The sequence below is a fragment of the Sycon ciliatum genome, chromosome 1 (assembly GCF_964019385.1).
Source record: "Sycon ciliatum chromosome 1, ocSycCili1.1, whole genome shotgun sequence".
In the NCBI taxonomy this organism is placed as follows: Eukaryota; Metazoa; Porifera; class Calcarea; order Leucosolenida; family Sycettidae; genus Sycon; species Sycon ciliatum.
This window is the reverse complement of record NC_088643.1, coordinates 29630271-29647879: the sequence shown is the minus strand read 5'-3', so window position 1 is coordinate 29647879 and position 17609 is coordinate 29630271. Positions and strand designations below refer to the sequence as shown.

Below are 17609 nucleotides of genomic sequence, written 5' to 3'. Positions count from 1 at the left end.
ACAAATAAACACTAACCTGAGCATGGGTACCGCTTGTATTCGTGGTCAGGAAAGTGAAAGTACGAACGAAGGCGAAGAAGATTGTTGACCATGGCGAACAACTGCATATCCAGAGGGCACACGGCTTGCCAGAATGGGTCGGCTACATCTTCGCTAATTTTCTATCCTAACAACATTCAGCTTCGAGGTCAAGGACGACGGCATTTTTTGGAAGGAAATTTCGAATTTTGGAGAAGCTTGCTTTCCGAAAAATGTTCCTTTCACGCAAGGCAGCATGCCAGGTCGAGGTCAGGCGTGTGAACCAGGTGAACTGTGTCGGCAGATCGACGTTTACGTTCCAGGCCGACAGTTTTTTGGCCAAGCCGTGAATCGCCCTCGCTCTGACTCGCCCGGCTACGAAGGAGTAATTTTACAACTCTTCAGGCCAGCTACAGGCCTCTGATGCAGAGCTGCAAGTGACGGATATCGGTCATTTGCAGCCACTATTTTCAGCCTCCTGGTCGTTGCAATCTGATACATAATATACCTCGGTGCTGGCCATGCAGCCGTGGATAAGCGGTGCACACATGCATTATTTTTATGCGCTGCAGCGCGCTAGTCGCAAAGCCAAAGCCAGGCAAAGGATCAACATGTGCCCTGCACGCAGCGTTCCGTAGACCCGGGTGCTCGAATGAGAGACAGGGTACCAAAACAGAAACAGCCTGTACCTAAACTTGTTCCGATTTCGTTTAGTTTTCACAAATAAATACTAGTACAGTCGTCCCTCTCTAATCCGGCACTTTATAATCCAGCACCCTCGATAAACCAGCACAATTTTCAGTAGCCAAAATGTCCTCTTCATGCACATTGCAGCAGTAAATCAGATTTGTTAATCCAGCACCCTCCCTAATCCAGCAGATTTTCGTGGCACAAATGGTACCATCAACATACGGCCTGCTAACAGTATGCCAAATTTCAGCGCTGCCCGGTAAACGGTTTAGCTTTTGAAATACTCGCGACCCACTTTTTGCTGGGTCCTTGATTCGAGGATGTGGGTCTCCTGTACGGTGCTGCCAAAGACCTGCTGAATCTGCGGCTCCACTGACCATCTTGCTCTCAAAAACGAAGTAGTAAGTTACTACTCCCTGCCCTCAACTGCCAAACCAAGCGTAGACGATGGTAGACCCGTGTGCTTGAATCGGAGACGATCTGACGAGTTTGCTGTTTCTGATTCGAGCACCCAATTTTCAAATAAAAAATCCGATGAAAATACGACCATTTCACTGCGTACTGTTATGTAGCTTGTATTGTAGCGCACCCAGGTTCTGAATTCCTGCTTGTCAAATCGTTTCTGATTCGAGCACCCGGGTCTACGCGCTGAGGGCGCCGGCCCCGGTCAATCGACCGGATTTCCATGTCCACGAGTAGTAGTTTTGTACTCTACTAGTACTAGTAGTAGTAGTCTCTACAACTGACTGTCTGTGTAGCCTTGCCAGAGGAGAAGTACAAGTGCCAGATCTACACTGTACAGTGCTACAGTGCTGGCAACTGAAATCCGACCCCTACCGTCCCGTACGTACGAATCACTAACGCGGCTAGCGCACCGCTAGGGTGGTCGGATTTCAGTTGCCAGCACTGTACTAGTAGTACTACTACTGTAGTACTAAGTAGTATAATATCGCAGCACTGCTAGTGCCTTGGTGCGGTGGCAGTGGGAGATGATGGGTAGAAATACTAGTAGGGCCAAACTAAAGAAGGTGTGTGGTTCGACTCACCCGACCGACCGTACAATTTCAGCCCGACCGTAACTTTTTTTCGGCGGGCTGTCGTGTGACTGACGTACGTGGACTGAACACGTCCACGTCTACGTGCTGTGCGGCGTGAGTCTGCGGACGCAGGCGGCTCCTTTTGGACTTGACTTGTAGTTGTACTGCAGTGCAGTGCAGTGAGTGGTACGACTGCTGCCTTGTGCTGGTAGTAGAGTCTACTCGATACGCGTATACAGTGTATTTACATGTACTAAAAAATATATATTAAAAAAAAAAATCCGCCCGCCCGCCCGTAAAAAAAATGTCCATGTTAGTCGAACCACACACCTTCTTTAGTTTGGCCTAGAATGATTATGTTTTACTCTCTCTCAATATCTCAGCCAGCAGTTACATAATAAAGTCGAAGCGTCGCTACAATTCGAATTGTAGTGTCACAGATAGTCTTGTTGCAAAGCTTCTACTACCACTAGTATAGTAGGGTGAAGTAGTGTTGTTCATGTTGAAAAGCTCCTACCAGTTCGTACGTGTCGTATTGTGCCCTTGACGGTGTCCTGTCAAGCCGAGAACTTTTCCAGCAGTTGAAATACAGTTGTGCTGCTTGTTTGTGAGAAATATTTCAAGATGCAGAGCAGCGCGGAGCAGGCCCAGCAGTCGCCAGCTATGTGCGTAGCCGAATGCGGGTTCTACGGCAGCCCAGCGTTCGAAGGTCACTGCTCAAAGTGCTTCAAAGCGAAGAATTCAACAAATAGAGGCGGCCAGGATGCGTCCAGTGCCGGCCTCGGTCCCACTGACAATCCGCGAGGTACGTGCTTGGCCTGAATTCGCCATACTAAAAAGTAATACTGAGTTGTCACAGTCTGCACAAGTGAGCAGTAACAACCAGCTTAGCGCTCCCTGCTCTGTAGCCTGGACACTGTACTAATTAACAGTCTGTTCACAAAACAAAACGTGGATACTGTTCTTCACTGGTTCAGAGAGGTCGTGGTCTTGATATTTAAATTATTATTATAGGGACACTCCAGTACTCTTTACTCATGGACCTTATCACTACAAGTTGAGGAAGAAAAGTGCACAAGGAACAAAGAGAAAAGCAATGGAAGAGAATAGCACACTCTACCGCATGCCGTATTTTCCGGTGTGTTGTGTAACTTGTGTTTTAGCCGCACCAGGTCTAAGCCCCCCCCCCCCTTTTGGGCCCAACATTTGTATTTTTGTTGACATTCGGAGTACAAGGCCCATGCCAGACTTTAATAATGACACTAGTTACAGTTCGCATGTCACTCGTGGAAGGATCCGTGGGCTTTTAGCGCATCTGTCAATGAAATCCAGGCAGAAGAGCCAACAAAAGGCATCTCAATATCATTCAAACTTATAGCACTAAAGTACAACAGTACTACGCAAGAGCAGCACATTTCCCCACAAGTATCAGCCTTTTTTCGTTTTTTGTCTAGAGCCAGCTCAAAGCAGTAAGAAATATCAATATTGGCATAGCTATAAATAAAATGATACCGAGTACCCGTGCATGCTCATGTCACAAAACGAAGTATCAGTAGTATAGTTCCAGAGCGTTTTCTTGTCACGTTTACCAATGGAAACTCGTGACAGACAGAAAGTAGATAGCCAGTAGTAGGATGTATACACTTGAGTTGACGGCTACAGTGTGCAAAAATACCTTCAACTCTAGTGTATACATCCTATTGCTGGCTATCTATTTTCTGTCTGTCACGAGTTTCCATTGATAAACGTGACAAGAAAATGCTCCAGAGCTATACTTTCTGCTACTAGTACTTTGTTTTGTGACATGAGCATGGGTATCATTGTATTTATAGCTATATTTCATTTGTTATCTCCACATCGCCTTTTCAAATATTGGCATGCTTTATATTATTTTTAATATTTTCAGTCCATCTGAGATGGGGTCGGCCACTGTGACGTGGGTGCTTGATGTCCCGGATATTAATTGCCATATCCAGTGTTTGGTAACACACTGAGTTAGGTCTTCCACAAACAACATGACCCAGCCAGGGAAATCGACATCTGTGTCAGATACTACAGGGCCGGTGCCACTGGTACGGCTGGTGCGGCCATAACCGTACCAGTTTTCACCAATTCCAGCATTCATGACTGCTCAGTGTGCAATTGATTATCCGGAAGTACTAGTAATAAGCTATCCTCATACACGCCTTCCTAGAGTCTCTACCTCCTCACCTGTTCTTCTTGTCCAGTGAAGTCTACTCCGCTAGCTGCCACATCTGTTGCTAGAGGAATGTGCAGCTGAAACAAACAGATTATTATGCATAGAGGTAGAGATGTATCCTCCCAGGATTTTGAAATAACTGGGCATGTGGAAATAGTCGGTCCTGTAGCCGACCTGGGGCCGTACCTGTAGGAAATGCTCATTTCGCTAGAAAGTTCAAGAATCTATTTATTCATTTATTTCTTATTTGTCTGAAGTCACTAACTAACTTACATTAAAATTACAGTCTTCTCAGATATTTATTTACCGGTTTTCATTTCGTTTGGCTATTGCAGACGCTCGTTTGTAGGGTGCGTCTCATACTACGTAACTGTTTCTGCGTACCGGTAACTTCTTCAGCGGACACAGATACGTGTAACGTGTGCACGTATAACTTGTTCTACATACGCGCGCACCCCTTTGTGTGCGCATGCTGTTCCTTTTTTGCTATGCTCTTGTAAAATGAAATCATTCTTGTTTTCGAGTTATCTGTCGTCCATTGCTTGGACTTCTTTGGAGCGAATAATTATTGAAAGGAAGAGTCAAGATGTATTCTCTTGTTGGAATAATGAGCATGAGCCTGATGTCAGTGATGAGGATATAAATTTAGTTAATCCTCCAGTTCCCACGGAATTCGTATGTTGAGAATTTCGTACATGGTCCTTCGAGCTTCAACACGAGCCCGAGAAATTTGATTTGTGATTATGGCCGAGACGGAGTCTGAGGATCAGCCAAAGACGACAACAGTGTCGGTCCAACGGTTAGTTCGATTGCGTGGAGCACATCGGTCAGCTGCCTCCAAATTGGTATCTAGAATCGATGATTTTGTGGAGAAGATTTCCTATGTTACGAGGAGCTCACCCGAGTGGCAAGGGGAAGATCTCAGCGTAAATGATAGAGAGGATTGTGCCTTGGACCTGAAGAAACTCCGGGAGAAAGTGGATTTGCTAGGGCGCTTGGACTCCCAAATTTTGGACGCCGTCGAGGACGACGACATTGAATCTGAAATTTGTGATGCAGCGGATTATCTTATGAAGTACGAGTCCCGCATCGGCAGGGCTACGCGAGCCATTTCAGATGCAAGTCAATTGTTGGAGAATATCGCCAGTGTACGGGCTTCCCAATCCTCACAGCCAAAGTCAGAGTCACTGTCACCCGTTTCCGGAAAGGATGAGTGCTGCACAACAAGCAAGGCCAAGGGCAATCTGGACAGTCGGGAACCAGCTCCAGATGAGACTGGTGAGGACTCGCCAGTTGTCGCCCCGTGTGACTCGCGTTCCAGTGTAGTATCTAGTACGAGTGCCAGTAGTGGAAGCAGCTTCCACCACCGGATGAAGCTGCCCAAGCTCGAGATTCCTAAGTTCAGTGGTGACATCCGAGCTTGGTCCTCGTTTTGGGACATGTTTGGGCCGGCCATTGATGGCAATGACACCCTGGATGACGTTGATAAGTTCAACTACCTAAATTCCTTGGTAGTGGGAGAGGCACGAGAGGCAATTGCCGGATTTGCCCTGACAGGAGCCAACTACAGGGCTGCAGTTGACGTCCTCAAGCAACGATTCGGCAACGTCCAGGTCATTGTCGCCAGCCACATGGAGGGCCTCTTGAATGTTGCTTCTGTCACCAGCGAGGATGATGTAACTGGCCTCAGGAAGCTATACACCACCGTTGAGACACACATTCGTAGTTTACAGTCCCTCGGGATGAGTCGCGAGGCTTATGGATCCCTGTTGACGTCTGTTTTGATGTCCCGATTACCCGCAGAGTTCCGGCTCATTGTCAGCCGCAAGATTGCCGGGACTGAGCAGCATTGGGAGATCGGTGAGCTGCTATCGGCTGTCCATCTGGAGCTGTGTGCCAGGGAGCGAGCGGCACCGGCAGCTAAGCCAACCATCCCGATAGCCCAACCCAGAAAGTCCGCACCAGCCACAACGTCAACACTCTACACTGGTGCGCCTGAGCAACTGAAGTGCTTCTTTTGCTATGGTAGTCACACTGCCGGGAGATGCGTAACAGTGACGAATGTTGCCACCCGTAGACAGATCTTGAGGAAGCAAGGCAGGTGCTTCCGATGCCTCAAACGCAATCACATGGCAAAGACCTGTCCGAATGCATACTCTTGTGTCAAGTGTGGTGGGAGCCACAACGTAGCCATATGTAGTGGCGAGAGGCAGCAGAAGGCAGAGATGAACACGCAGGCTGTTGCTGCGAATGCTTCCGTGGAACCTCGCAGACAGGAATCGGTATTGCTACAGACCGCCAAGGCCGTGGCTTATAATGTCACACAGTCCGATCGCAGCGCCGCTATCCGACTGTTGATGGACGGCGGCAGCCAACGGACGTATGTTACGAGCGCTCTCCGTGATGCTTTGCAACTGCCGGTCCTGGATCAACGTAAGGTCATCATCAAGGCGTTCGGCCAGGACAACACAACGTCCCAAGTAGTTGATGTAGTTCAACTTGGAATCCGAGTCCCCGACGGCGAGGACATCACGGTACAAGCCTATGCTGTGCCGCTATTGTGTGACCCGATTACTGGCCAATCCATGCACACGTCAGTGGAGTGCTGTAGTCACCTCGATGGATTGGCGCTAGCCGACACCAGATATGACACAGGTACTCGATCAGTGGATCTGCTAATCGGCGCGGACCTCTACTGGACTATTGCAACGGGTAACATCATCCGAGGTGCCGACGGACCTGTGGCCATTGAGACAAAGCTAGGGTGGGTCCTATCCGGTCCAGCCACCGTACTTCCCACGCCAGAAGATACCAGTGCACTGGCCACGCACGTCTTCTCCGTCGAGGAAGAGACATCTGACGGACAGGAAATCAGCGCTAGTAGCATGCCCGAGGAGTGCCGTGCAGAGATGAGCAGAAGAGAAATGGAAGTCGTCGACAACTCAGCCGCCTTACTGACAACGACACATCCATCGTCAGACATCGGACTGGTCATCGACTGTACCCGATTCAGCAATTACAACCGACTTCTGAGAGTGACAGCTACAGTGCTGAAGGCCGTACAGCGCTTCAAGTCTAAACGGCAAGAGAGTGAGAGCGAACTCACGGCTGGAGATTTAGATCTCGCCGAGAAGCTGTGGATCAACCATCTTCAACTTGCGCTCCCGTCTCATCAGCACTACAAGTCTTGGCAGGCAGAATTCGGTCTGTTTGTGGACAACGGTCTCATTCGCTGCGGTGGCCGACTCCAGAACTCTGATTTGCCTCTGACAACCAAGCACGCGTACCTTCTGCCGAAGGATCACCACGTGACTGACCTGATTGTTAATGAGTGCCATGCCCGAGTGATGCATGGTGGGGTCAAGGCCACACTAACGGAGTTTCGCGCACGTTTCTGGCTCGTGAAGGGACGTCAACGGATACGTCAAATTATTCACAGCTGCAGAACTTGTCGTCGCCACGACTCGAAGCCATACACAGGACCCAAAGCACCTCCGCTACCAAGATTCCAGGTAGAGCAGACTACTCCATTCAGCTACGTGGAAGTTGACTATGCCGGACCACTACACATCCGGAGCGCCATTACTTGAAGAGACCAGTCCAGCGCCTCTATCCCGTAGAGTTGTCTAACAGTCAGCAGGTTGACGTTGAGCAGCATGAAGACGCTCCAGCACGCCGACCAAGATCGCAGAGACGCGCAGCTGCTCACGCAAATGAGATGAGACAAGCGCTGATCACTAATAACTGCATTTAATTTGGGTCTACTCACAATTGTCCATAACTGGCCAATTGGGGGGAGTGTAGGAAATGCTCATTTCGCTAGAAAGTTCAAGAATCTATTTATTCATTTATTTCTTATTTGTCTGAAGTCACTAACTAACTTACATTAACATTACAGTCTTCTCAGATATTTATTTACCGGTTTTCATTTCGTTTGGCTATTGCAGACGCTCGTTTGTAGGGTGCGTCTCATACTACGTAACTGTTTCTGCGTACCGGTAACTTCTTCAGCGGACACAGATACGTGTAACGTGTGCACGTATAACTTGTTCTACATACGCGCGCACCCCTTTGTGTGCGCATGCTGTTCCTTTTTTGCTATGCTCTTGTAAAATGAAATCATTCTTGTTTTCGAGTTATCTGTCGTCCATTGCTTGGACTTCTTTGGAGCGAATAATTATTGAAAGGAAGAGTCAAGATGTATTCTCTTGTTGGAATAATGAGCATGAGCCTGATGTCAGTGATGAGGATATAAATTTAGTTAATCCTCCAGTTCCCACGGAATTCGTATGTTGAGAATTTCGTACAGTACCCCCCCCCCCCCCCCCCCCCCCCAGGAGCTGGCTCCGGGCCTGTAACAGTTACTAGTCTGAGTGGTGACTGGGTCTCAGTGTCCCATTGAGGAGTACACCGTGGCGTCTGACATGTGCTGAGGGTACACAACACCAAGCAGGTGCCGCAATTTCCTTCGATGCCATGCGTCCAGCCGAGTACTGAGTTGCCGGGTCAGTGCCCACGGTCCGCAGTTCTACAGAAGAATAGGAAAAATGAGGGTAGAGGACATACAAAGTCTGGAGCTCAGTTCACGCTCTGTTCGCAGCATCTCTCTATTCTAGCCTGAATATCTTCTGCGCCAGACTTTGCTCATATTTAAAACGTGGAGAAGCACGACTGAAGCTCTAGCAAAAGTAGCCTAGTTTGTCCTTCACTCAGACCTGACAACATGTAGAAACATGGGGCTAGTGCGATGATGGATTGCAGCAGTACATGAAAAGTAGTCGAATCATGGATACCATACATGCAATCTATGCATGGCGGCGTGTTGTAGCCGCGCTGATCGATTCACATCCAGGATTTGGAGTATAAGCCGCAGGGCCGATTTTTGAGTTTTTTTTAATGCATTTTATGGTACGGCTAATACACCGGAAAATACGGTAATCCCTGCCTCTGACCCTTATAGCACCCATAGCAAGAAGGACCCACGTGTGTGTGTGTGTGTGTGTGTGCGTGTGTGTGCGTGTGTGTGTGTGTGCGTGTGTGTGTGTGTGTGTGTGTGTGTGTGTGTGTGTGTGTGTGTGTGTGTGCCAGCTAGTTCGGTTGGTGGGTACACTTATGCCTGATTGGGTTGGGTCTGTTGCCAATGGGCTCGGCTGCTTGAAGGTGTAATGTTGTACCTGCCACCTTTGTTGGTTCCAGGGTTCATGTACTTTCTATTTGAAGTATACATACCTGTTAACCATGGACTGCTTCTGGCTAGATTTAAATAACTCTTGTGTAATCAATGGTGCTAGTGAAGCTTATATCAGATCCACTCTGGTTTAGCCGCCCACACTAGTAGCAAGTATTACCTTCACTGGGGCAGGGGTAACTGCAGTTGGATCCCGGGACGGATACCCTGATGCCCACTTCAAGTGCTGAGGTGTGCTGAGTCCATAAGTGGGATCATTCATAAGTCCCCCCCCCCCCCCCCCCCCCCCAGAGTTTGGGGATTTCAGGGGTGTCGGCCGTTGGGCGGTTCAATAGCCATTTGAGTCATCTTTCCAAGATTCCTTTTGAGTCTCTCTCCCCTCTCCCAGGGAGACCCACGTGACCAGTTTTGGCAGTGAGCAACTATACTAGCTTAGTACAAGTGTGTGTGTGTGTGTGTGTGTGTGTGTGTGTGTGTGTGTGTGTGTGTGTGTGTGTGTGTGTGTGTGTGTGTGTCGGTGGGTGTGGGTGTGTGTCACTTCACTTGCCCCCCCCCCCCCCCCCCCCCTGTTGGCCGAGCCTGGATGTCGACCAACAGGGCAAGTGATCAGAAGCTGTATAAGAAGGCCCGAAGTTCAGCTCGCCGTATCGTTCGTCAAGCAAAACAGGACTGGCTGAGAAAGCAGGCTCGGGACTGCGAGCGCTTTAGTCTAACATCTAAAGGAGGCTGGGAGTGCATCAAGAGGATCCAGACTGCAGTTGATGGATTGCAGCCGCGCAAGACAGCTGCTATCAAGAATGCGCAGGGTGTTGTGTGCGAGACACCAGAGGCAACAGGCACGCGATGGCGGGAACATTTTGACGGTGTCTTAAACGTGATCAGTGATTTTGTCCCAGATGCCATTGATTCCATTGGGCAGCTACCGATTTGGCTTGACCTTGAGAACGCCCCAGCCTGCAGCGAGATACACCGTGCTATGCGAGCTCTTCAAAATGGCAAAGCATGTGGTCCATCAGAGATAACAGCGGAGATGCTCAAGTGCGGCTCTGAACTGGTGCCTAGGTTGGAGATGTTGTTGGCTGAAGTCTGGCGGACGGAAAGGGTTCCTCAGGATTGGGCAGACGCCATCTTAATCCCAATTCCCAAAAAAGGTGATCTTAGTGAGCGTGGTAACTGGCGAGGCATTGCGCTTCTAGACGTGGTCGGCAAGCTGGTGGCCAGAATAATAGCGGATCGCCTGCAGCTGGTTGGAGAGGAATACCTGCCTGACTCCCAGTGTGGTTTTCGCCGTGGTAGGGGGATGCTCAGACATGGTGTTCTCAGTACGCCAGGTTGCCGAGAAATTGCATGAACATTCATCAAAGGGCTCTGCGGTGTTCATCGACTTGCGCAAAGCATACGATTCAGTACCTAGAGCAGCCATGTGGAGGGTTCTCTCCAGGCTCGGCGTGCCGGATAAACTGATCTCCATCATTCGGTCGTTCCATGAAGGCATGTCTGCATCCATCTGTCTCGGCGCAGATCTGCTGGACCCTTTCCCGGTGGGAAATGGCCTACGTCAGGGATGCACTATGGCCCCAATCCTGTTCAACTTGTTCATGGGTGCGGTTGTGGAAAAGTGGCATGCTACCATCGCCAAGGACGGGGATATTGGTATCCAGGTGTCGCAGTTCCGCAGAGACTGCTTGTTCAATACGCGCCATAGAGAGTGTCGCAGAGTGACTATAACGGAGTGTCAGTTTGCGGACGATTCGTCACTGTTCGCCAAAACCTACGGTGGTGCTGAAAGGGCTTTGGCCTCGTTTCGGGAGGTTGCAGCATCTTTTGGCCTGTCAGTCAACCTGGGCAAAACTAAGTTCATGCCTATGGGCGTTGGTGTGGTGGCGTCGGATATGTTGCCTTTGGGTGGAACCGTCGAATGCGTGGACAGCTTTCGCTATCTTGGCTGCCAGATCACTCCTGATGCTAGGAGTACCATTGATGTCTCTCGCAGGATCACCGCAGCTTCGGGTGCATTTGGCGCCTTGAAGAAGGCTGTGTTTGCGAACCCCGAGTTTCCTATCGGTCTCAAGCGTGTTGTGTACGGAGTCACTGTGTTGGCGGTACTCCTCTATGGTGCTGAGAACTGGACACCGAGGCAACGGGATCTCCAGCGTCTGGAGTCGTTCCACCTGCGTTCTATACGCATGGTCCTGGGCATCAGTCGGGCGCGCCAGATGGACGAGCACGTAACAACCCTTCAGGTACGGCAGTGGTGGGGAGACATGGAGCAGGTCTCTGACAAGGTCCGGCGCCGTCGTCTCCAATGGCTGGGCCACCTGGCTCGCATGGATGACCGTATTCCCCGCCAATTGCTCTTTGGTGCCTTGCCGTCTAAACGACCTCCACATGGCCCCCGGAAGAGGTGGAAAGACCCAGTCAAACATGACCTGGCGGCGGTGTCCATTGGCATGAATGAGTGGCTTGACACAGCAGATGATAGGTCTGAGTGGAGAACCAGGTGTCAGGATGGAGTCTACAGCGTGGTATGCTCTCGTGTACAACCTGCCGTGAAACCACTCCTGTGTATGGTCTGCACACGCCGTTTCAGCCGTCCTCAAGACATCGCTAGACATAGTTGCACCTCCCGTCGCTCCGCAAAAGCAAAAAACAAACAGTGAAACAGCCGTTCACGTCCCGCTGGACTCGCAGGGCCTCATGCCGCGTCCCGAAGACAGCACTCCTTCAAGTCGCCCTGTTTGGGGACACATAGCCAATCGTGGCAGTGGGCGAAGGAAGGAAGGTGTGTGTGTGTGACCCCTGGTAGCCTAATCAGTAGGGCACTGTCCCGGAAAGACAGGGGTGCTGGGTTCGAAACCCGATGGTGGATTTTTCTTTTGCACCACACCCTCACACCCAGACACGCAGCCACTGTGCTGCAGGTGCTGGTAACATTGGTTGAATCAGTGACCTTGAACCCAAGCATTCAGTACAGTACGTACATGCATGTAGGCATGTAGGCATGTACCGGCAAGTCATTTACCTCATACGGAACGGACAATACAGTACTCGATGTCTGCCCGTATTGCCCCTAGAGGTCCCTAGTGCTCGGTATATAATACGGTATTACGTCTCTAGGCTCCAACGTAACTTTGCTGTCATCTAGTGTGCATGCAGAAACATCCACCACGTATGTAATTTTGTCGTCTTTGTCCAAGAATTTTTAGACTAAATTTAATGCTGGATGAGGGTGATTTGTCTAGCCGTTCAATGTGTTTCACGATCCACAGACAACAGTTTTGTAGCGGACAAACTGCCTCTTCTTTGGAGTTGGACAACATTATTCATTGGGGAATCTGGATTGTTTCTGCTTCTGCTTGCTGATATTGACGATTTAAGGTTTGGGTGTACAGTCCATTCATCCAAAATAAGTCCATACACCAATAGGTTACAGTGCCAGTTTTTAATGGAATGGGCTGTGGAGAGGACTGAAACGATGCCGTGCTATATAAGGACTACAATGAAATGTGGCGTTTCCAAGGTAACACTACATGATGTACATGCAGCTTAGGCCTAGAGAATAACCCGAGTCCCATACCTGATAATCGTGTTGCCTTGCCCTGGTCTTGAAAGTCACTGTGTACATGCACAGTGCAGCCTGCTGCATGTGCTACACTGTACACTGTACACTGTACATGCAGTAGTTATTGAGTTACTGGTGGGATGTCCCAAGTTCAACGTGACTGGCAACCGCATTGATATTGTTTGCTAGGTTCAAGTATGACGGGAAGTAACGAGCGCCCAACCGACGTTGCACCATCACCAACACGGCATAATGCAAACACGGTTGCCAATGCATCATCATCTAGGTCAGCGGCAGTGGCGTCGGCGGTGGCGGTGGCGGGATCGGCAACCACTGCAGCATCCAGTCAGGTACTAGCAGAATAGTGTTGTTCCGTGTACAGCAGCTGCTACTACTGCTACTAACTGTATGTTGAGTTGATTTCTTGCAGTAAGTAATACAATACAATGATAGGGAGGTTTCGCTCTACGTAGTTACGTATGAAAATCCATATGTTGTACGCGCCAGGGAGCGAGGGCAACTTTCATACGTAAATCTCTCTACGGATTTCCATAGGAAAGCTCTTTCCTACGTTGGGTCCTCCGTAGGACTTTTTGAAATATTTTTTGCATTTTCCGGATTTCTCCATGGCAACGTTCAAGACGCGTGAAACACAGGGTACACACACACCGTACGCCACGTGCAAAATAAAATAGAAAACGCGGTTTCGGTTCGTGCGGTGGGCGCATGCAGCCAACGCGTCTCCAAAGCAATAAGGCATGTTTAGCAGTCGTACGAAATCACGTAGAGTGAAACCCAACAGCTCTGATTTTTACGTATGAAAATTACGTGCAGTTCCTACGTTATTTTCATACGTAATTCCGTAGAGCGAAACCTCCCTGATGTAGGGCCACTGAGTAAGTATGGGGACCAGTGGGGCTCACTAAAGTCCGTTTGCAGCCTGCATGATTGGCTTTGAATGCGGTCGTGTCACATGATGTGCTACCACTGACGGTCGTGTCACATGATATCCTACCCGTGACTGTGTGTTATTTCAGGAGCCTACCGGGGTCAGCGCCACCACGACAACGCAACCCTGTTCACATAATATGAACAGTGTTGTAGACGATAATACCAATACAGGCTCACCAGCGGCAGGGCTAGCTGAGTCCAGTACTGGCCAAGCACCTTTCCATGCAGAAGCACTGGCATCTGTGTGCGCAGCAGCAGCGGGCGGTGACACGGCGAAAAGCTCTCCGCGAGCCGGCACTGCTAGCCACCACACAAGGCCGGTTAAGAAACGCCGCTGTCATTTCCCTTCATGCCGGACCAAACTTAGTCTTACAGGTAAGACAGTTGTGCAGAGGCTTAGAGAGGCTACCAAGAGCTGGGACTGATTTGTGTACTTCAGAGTATGTAAACCTCTTTTGGGGAGTTATTCATGTCAATTTATTGAATTGGTGAATTGGATCCTTTGTTACTTGTGAATGGTGGAAACTGTCACAATGGATCAATGGGGGTAGCAGGGGAGAAACACGACAAAATAACTTATGAAAACATATTGAAACCCGGGCATTGAGCTTAGAGAATGTCGGTAAATCACTCTGTCCCTAGAGAGGCATCATACCGACAGGAGACAACATTATGTAGCACTGTAGGGCATCTTGGGTTGCAGCAGGTGTGACAGTACACATCTGTTGGTGCAATCACATGAATCAAGCACATACCACACACACACACACACACCTCGCACACACACACACACACACACGTACACACACACACACACACACACACACACACACAGAGACGCCCGAGCACCACGGCCTAGTTGACGCCCATCGCCGGAGGCGATGATAGCGATGCTACAGCAGAAGCCATAGCAACTTGTGCTGGGATTGCACCCGATTCAACAGCTTGCAAGGCTGAAGAATTGACCGCCACTATTCAGCCTGGTTTGGAGGGTCGTCAACAATACTAGTGTAAAACCCCTATACAGTGTAGTCAGTACGGTGTTTGTCTCCAGGCTACTACTTTATACAGTCAACTGCCCCACTAGTCACTGGACATGTACACATAACTTCTTGCTACAGTCAGACCTCGCTTTTAACCGCACACATCCGCGTCCCACAAAAATATCCGGACAGACGAGGGAACCGGATAATCGAACACCGGTTTTGTTGGATGCATCACGTATGCTGTAAATATTTTCTTCCGGATGGCGAGGGATCCGGATAAAAGAGGACCGGATCAAAGAGAACCGGATAAGCGAGGTCTGACTGTACACTGATATCTCTCTTATCCGGGCAGTCTGGCAATGAGCACTGCCCATAACTTTGAAATGTCACGGACGAGTGACTTAGTGCTGCCTGCGGCCTTCATTTTATTCATTTTATTCATAGGTCTATTAAAATAGGATAGATGTCTGTATTTCATGGCAAAAACGGGCTTATACTCCAGTGTGGCTTATACTCCAGTGTGGCTTATACTCCAGTGTGGCTTATACTCCAGTGCGGCTTATATTCCAGTGTTGCTTATACTCCAGTGTGGCTTATACGCCAGTGCGGCTTATATTCCAGTGTTGCTTATACTCCAGTGTGGCTTATACGCCAGTGCGGCTTATATTCCAGTGTTGCTTATACTCCAGTGCGGCTTATACTCTGTGCGGGTTGTATTCCAGTGCGGCTTAAGGCCGATTCACAATACAACTTTCTGCGACGCGATTCGCGACAGTTGCGACAAGAAACTGCCTGTCGCGAGCTGTCGCGTGCACTGCACGTGCACCCAGGGTAGAAACTGTACTCCATTCGTGCGTCGCATGTCTCAAAAGTTGAACTTTCTTCAACTTCTGCAACAGGTGCGTTCAGTGCACGTGCAGTGCACGTTCAGTGCACGTGCAGTGCACGTTCAGTGCACGTTAAGTGTACGTTAAGTGCACGTTAAGTGCACGTGCATAGTACTACAACTACAAGTGCATAGGGATGTCGCAAACACCAAAAAGATTGTGAACCGTGCGTCGCTGTTGCAGCTTGTCGCAGGTGTCACAAGTCGCATGTCGCGTCGCAAGATGTTGTATTGTGAATCGGCCTTTTTACTCCAGTGTGGCTTATACTCCAGTGCGGCTTATACTCCAGTGTGGCTTGTACTCCAGTGCGGCTTGTACTGTAGGCTCCGGAAAATACGGTACTCGCCTATGTCCGCTTTAAGAGCTGCGTAGTGCCTGGATACTTGAGGGTGGTGGCATTCCAGAGAATGCGGAAAGTCAGTCTGACTCGTACCAAAACATCCAATATAGTATATCAATTGACGAGAAGAGGATAAAATTCAAACTCAAGTAGATTACCCCCCCCCCCCCCCCCCACACACACACACACATCCTTCTGCCTATGTACATTTTAATGTGGGCATTGATGTCTTCTGGTTTTCACACTACTCCTCTGTGTGTTCATGCAGACATTGAATGCCGTTGTGGCATGCGCTTTTGCAGCTTGCATCGCTATCCAGAGAAACACAGCTGCACGTTTGACTACAAGTCTCTAGGCCGACAAGAGCTGGATAAGGCCAAAGTAGTGTGTGCTGGTGACCATGGCGTGAAAGAATTATGACTAGCTTGCCGAGCATGCAGGCCGCCACCACCGCAACAGACTGCTGTGTGCAGGATGCAAGACCAGAATACCGGGGTGGTTCTCTTGTGGCATGCTGTTGTGTGACGTTCTTCCGCCTCGCAAGGATTACGGTTGCTTATACTTTATTTCTCCTATAATACAAGCAAAAACAAGGTGGTTGTGTCTCTCCGTTCAGCAAGACTGTGTTGCTTACGTGTCATTACCAAGTTTAGTGACATGGACATGTGGGCAACGAATGTTGAAGTTGATGTTGATCACAACTCGGCTACCTAACTGGCTGCAAGTTAAGTTTCTTCTTTCGATGGTCTCACTGTGGTGTCTTGTACATGTGCGCTGGGCTTTGATTCCAATGCCGGGGTGTAGATCAATGTCGGCGCTGAAACTGCTGTTTTCAACTATCCCGAAGCTGTTGATTTTCTATAAGTCAGACTGGGACCATTCACAATGATCACAATTGTGTTGTTTTGCTAACGGTTGGTGTCTTCGGCATAAGGGAAAGGCCTAGCGTACTAAAAATGGCAAATCAGAATAAGGTAACGGCTGCTAGCTGTACCGACTGCAGTGTCGACTGAGTAGTTCACTATTGCTGTCTGTTTCCCACCCTTTGTTTGCCTCGGCATGCTGCGCTATTCCGCGTTATGTCTCGCTTTTTTTCTTCTTCGCGGCATCAGTTCATGTTCCGGTCGGGTGCCGCCATGTAGTGCTGATCAGAATTCACAATGACTCGATGAGTCGATCATGATGACTCTCCCGGTTCGTTCTAAGCTGTAAGAAATGCTGCAACATTCCTTGTCGACAAGTGCATGTAGTGTATGATGTCATGCCGCCAGAGGGGGGGGGGGGGGGGGGCATCAGAAATCATCGTGGCTACAGGGCCGGGGAGTCACGGCGGCGGCCCGTGGCCCAGTCCAGGAATGGCACCTAGCAGTTACTTTACTGGCTGACCCGGCGGCCGGCTACCATTGTGAAATACCTTCCACCCAGCCTTCAGCATGTGTCACCGGCGTGCTGCCGGAACTAGCTCGGGACGTAGCTCTCTCTATCCCCAAAGTTGTGATTTTGTCAGCCTGCCACGAGACACCGGCGATGACCTCTGTCTTCCAGAGTCACGATTGCAGTGACTACTATAATAATAGCCAGTGTCTAAGTGTGGGCGGCAACCAACCATGCACTGATGCACTGATGTACTACATGTACATTAGCCGCATGATGACATTCATGATGTTTTTGTAGTTCTACTCAACTAGTACAACTACATAGCCTCGGACTGGCAATTGTAGAGTCCAGACTTGAATATGTTCATACGGTA

At 49.4% G+C, this 17609-nt stretch overlaps 1 protein-coding gene across 1 annotated transcript; it reads left to right on the top strand.

Annotated features, from left to right (window-relative positions):
• The first annotated feature begins 2117 nt into the window (after positions 1 to 2117).
• Positions 2118 to 17104, top strand: LOC135821985 (uncharacterized). The gene is made up of 4 exons (XM_065334909.1): positions 2118 to 2550; positions 12885 to 13045; positions 13733 to 14021; positions 16128 to 17104. The coding sequence occupies exons 1-4, from the start codon at positions 2370 to 2372 to the stop codon at positions 16277 to 16279; spliced, it is 783 nt and encodes a 260-aa protein (XP_065190981.1). The 5' UTR covers positions 2118 to 2369; the 3' UTR covers positions 16280 to 17104.
• The last annotated feature ends 505 nt before the right edge of the window (positions 17105 to 17609 follow it).

Coding starts and splice junctions, on each gene's coding strand:
- LOC135821985 (XM_065334909.1), top strand. CDS start 2,370: ATGCAGAGCAGCGCGGAGCAGGCCCAGCAGTCGCCAGCTATGTGCGTA. Junction 2,551..12,884: donor TCCCACTGACAATCCGCGAG/GTACGTGCTTGG, acceptor ATTGTTTGCTAG/GTTCAAGTATGACGGGAAGT. Junction 13,046..13,732: donor CCACTGCAGCATCCAGTCAG/GTACTAGCAGAA, acceptor GTGTTATTTCAG/GAGCCTACCGGGGTCAGCGC.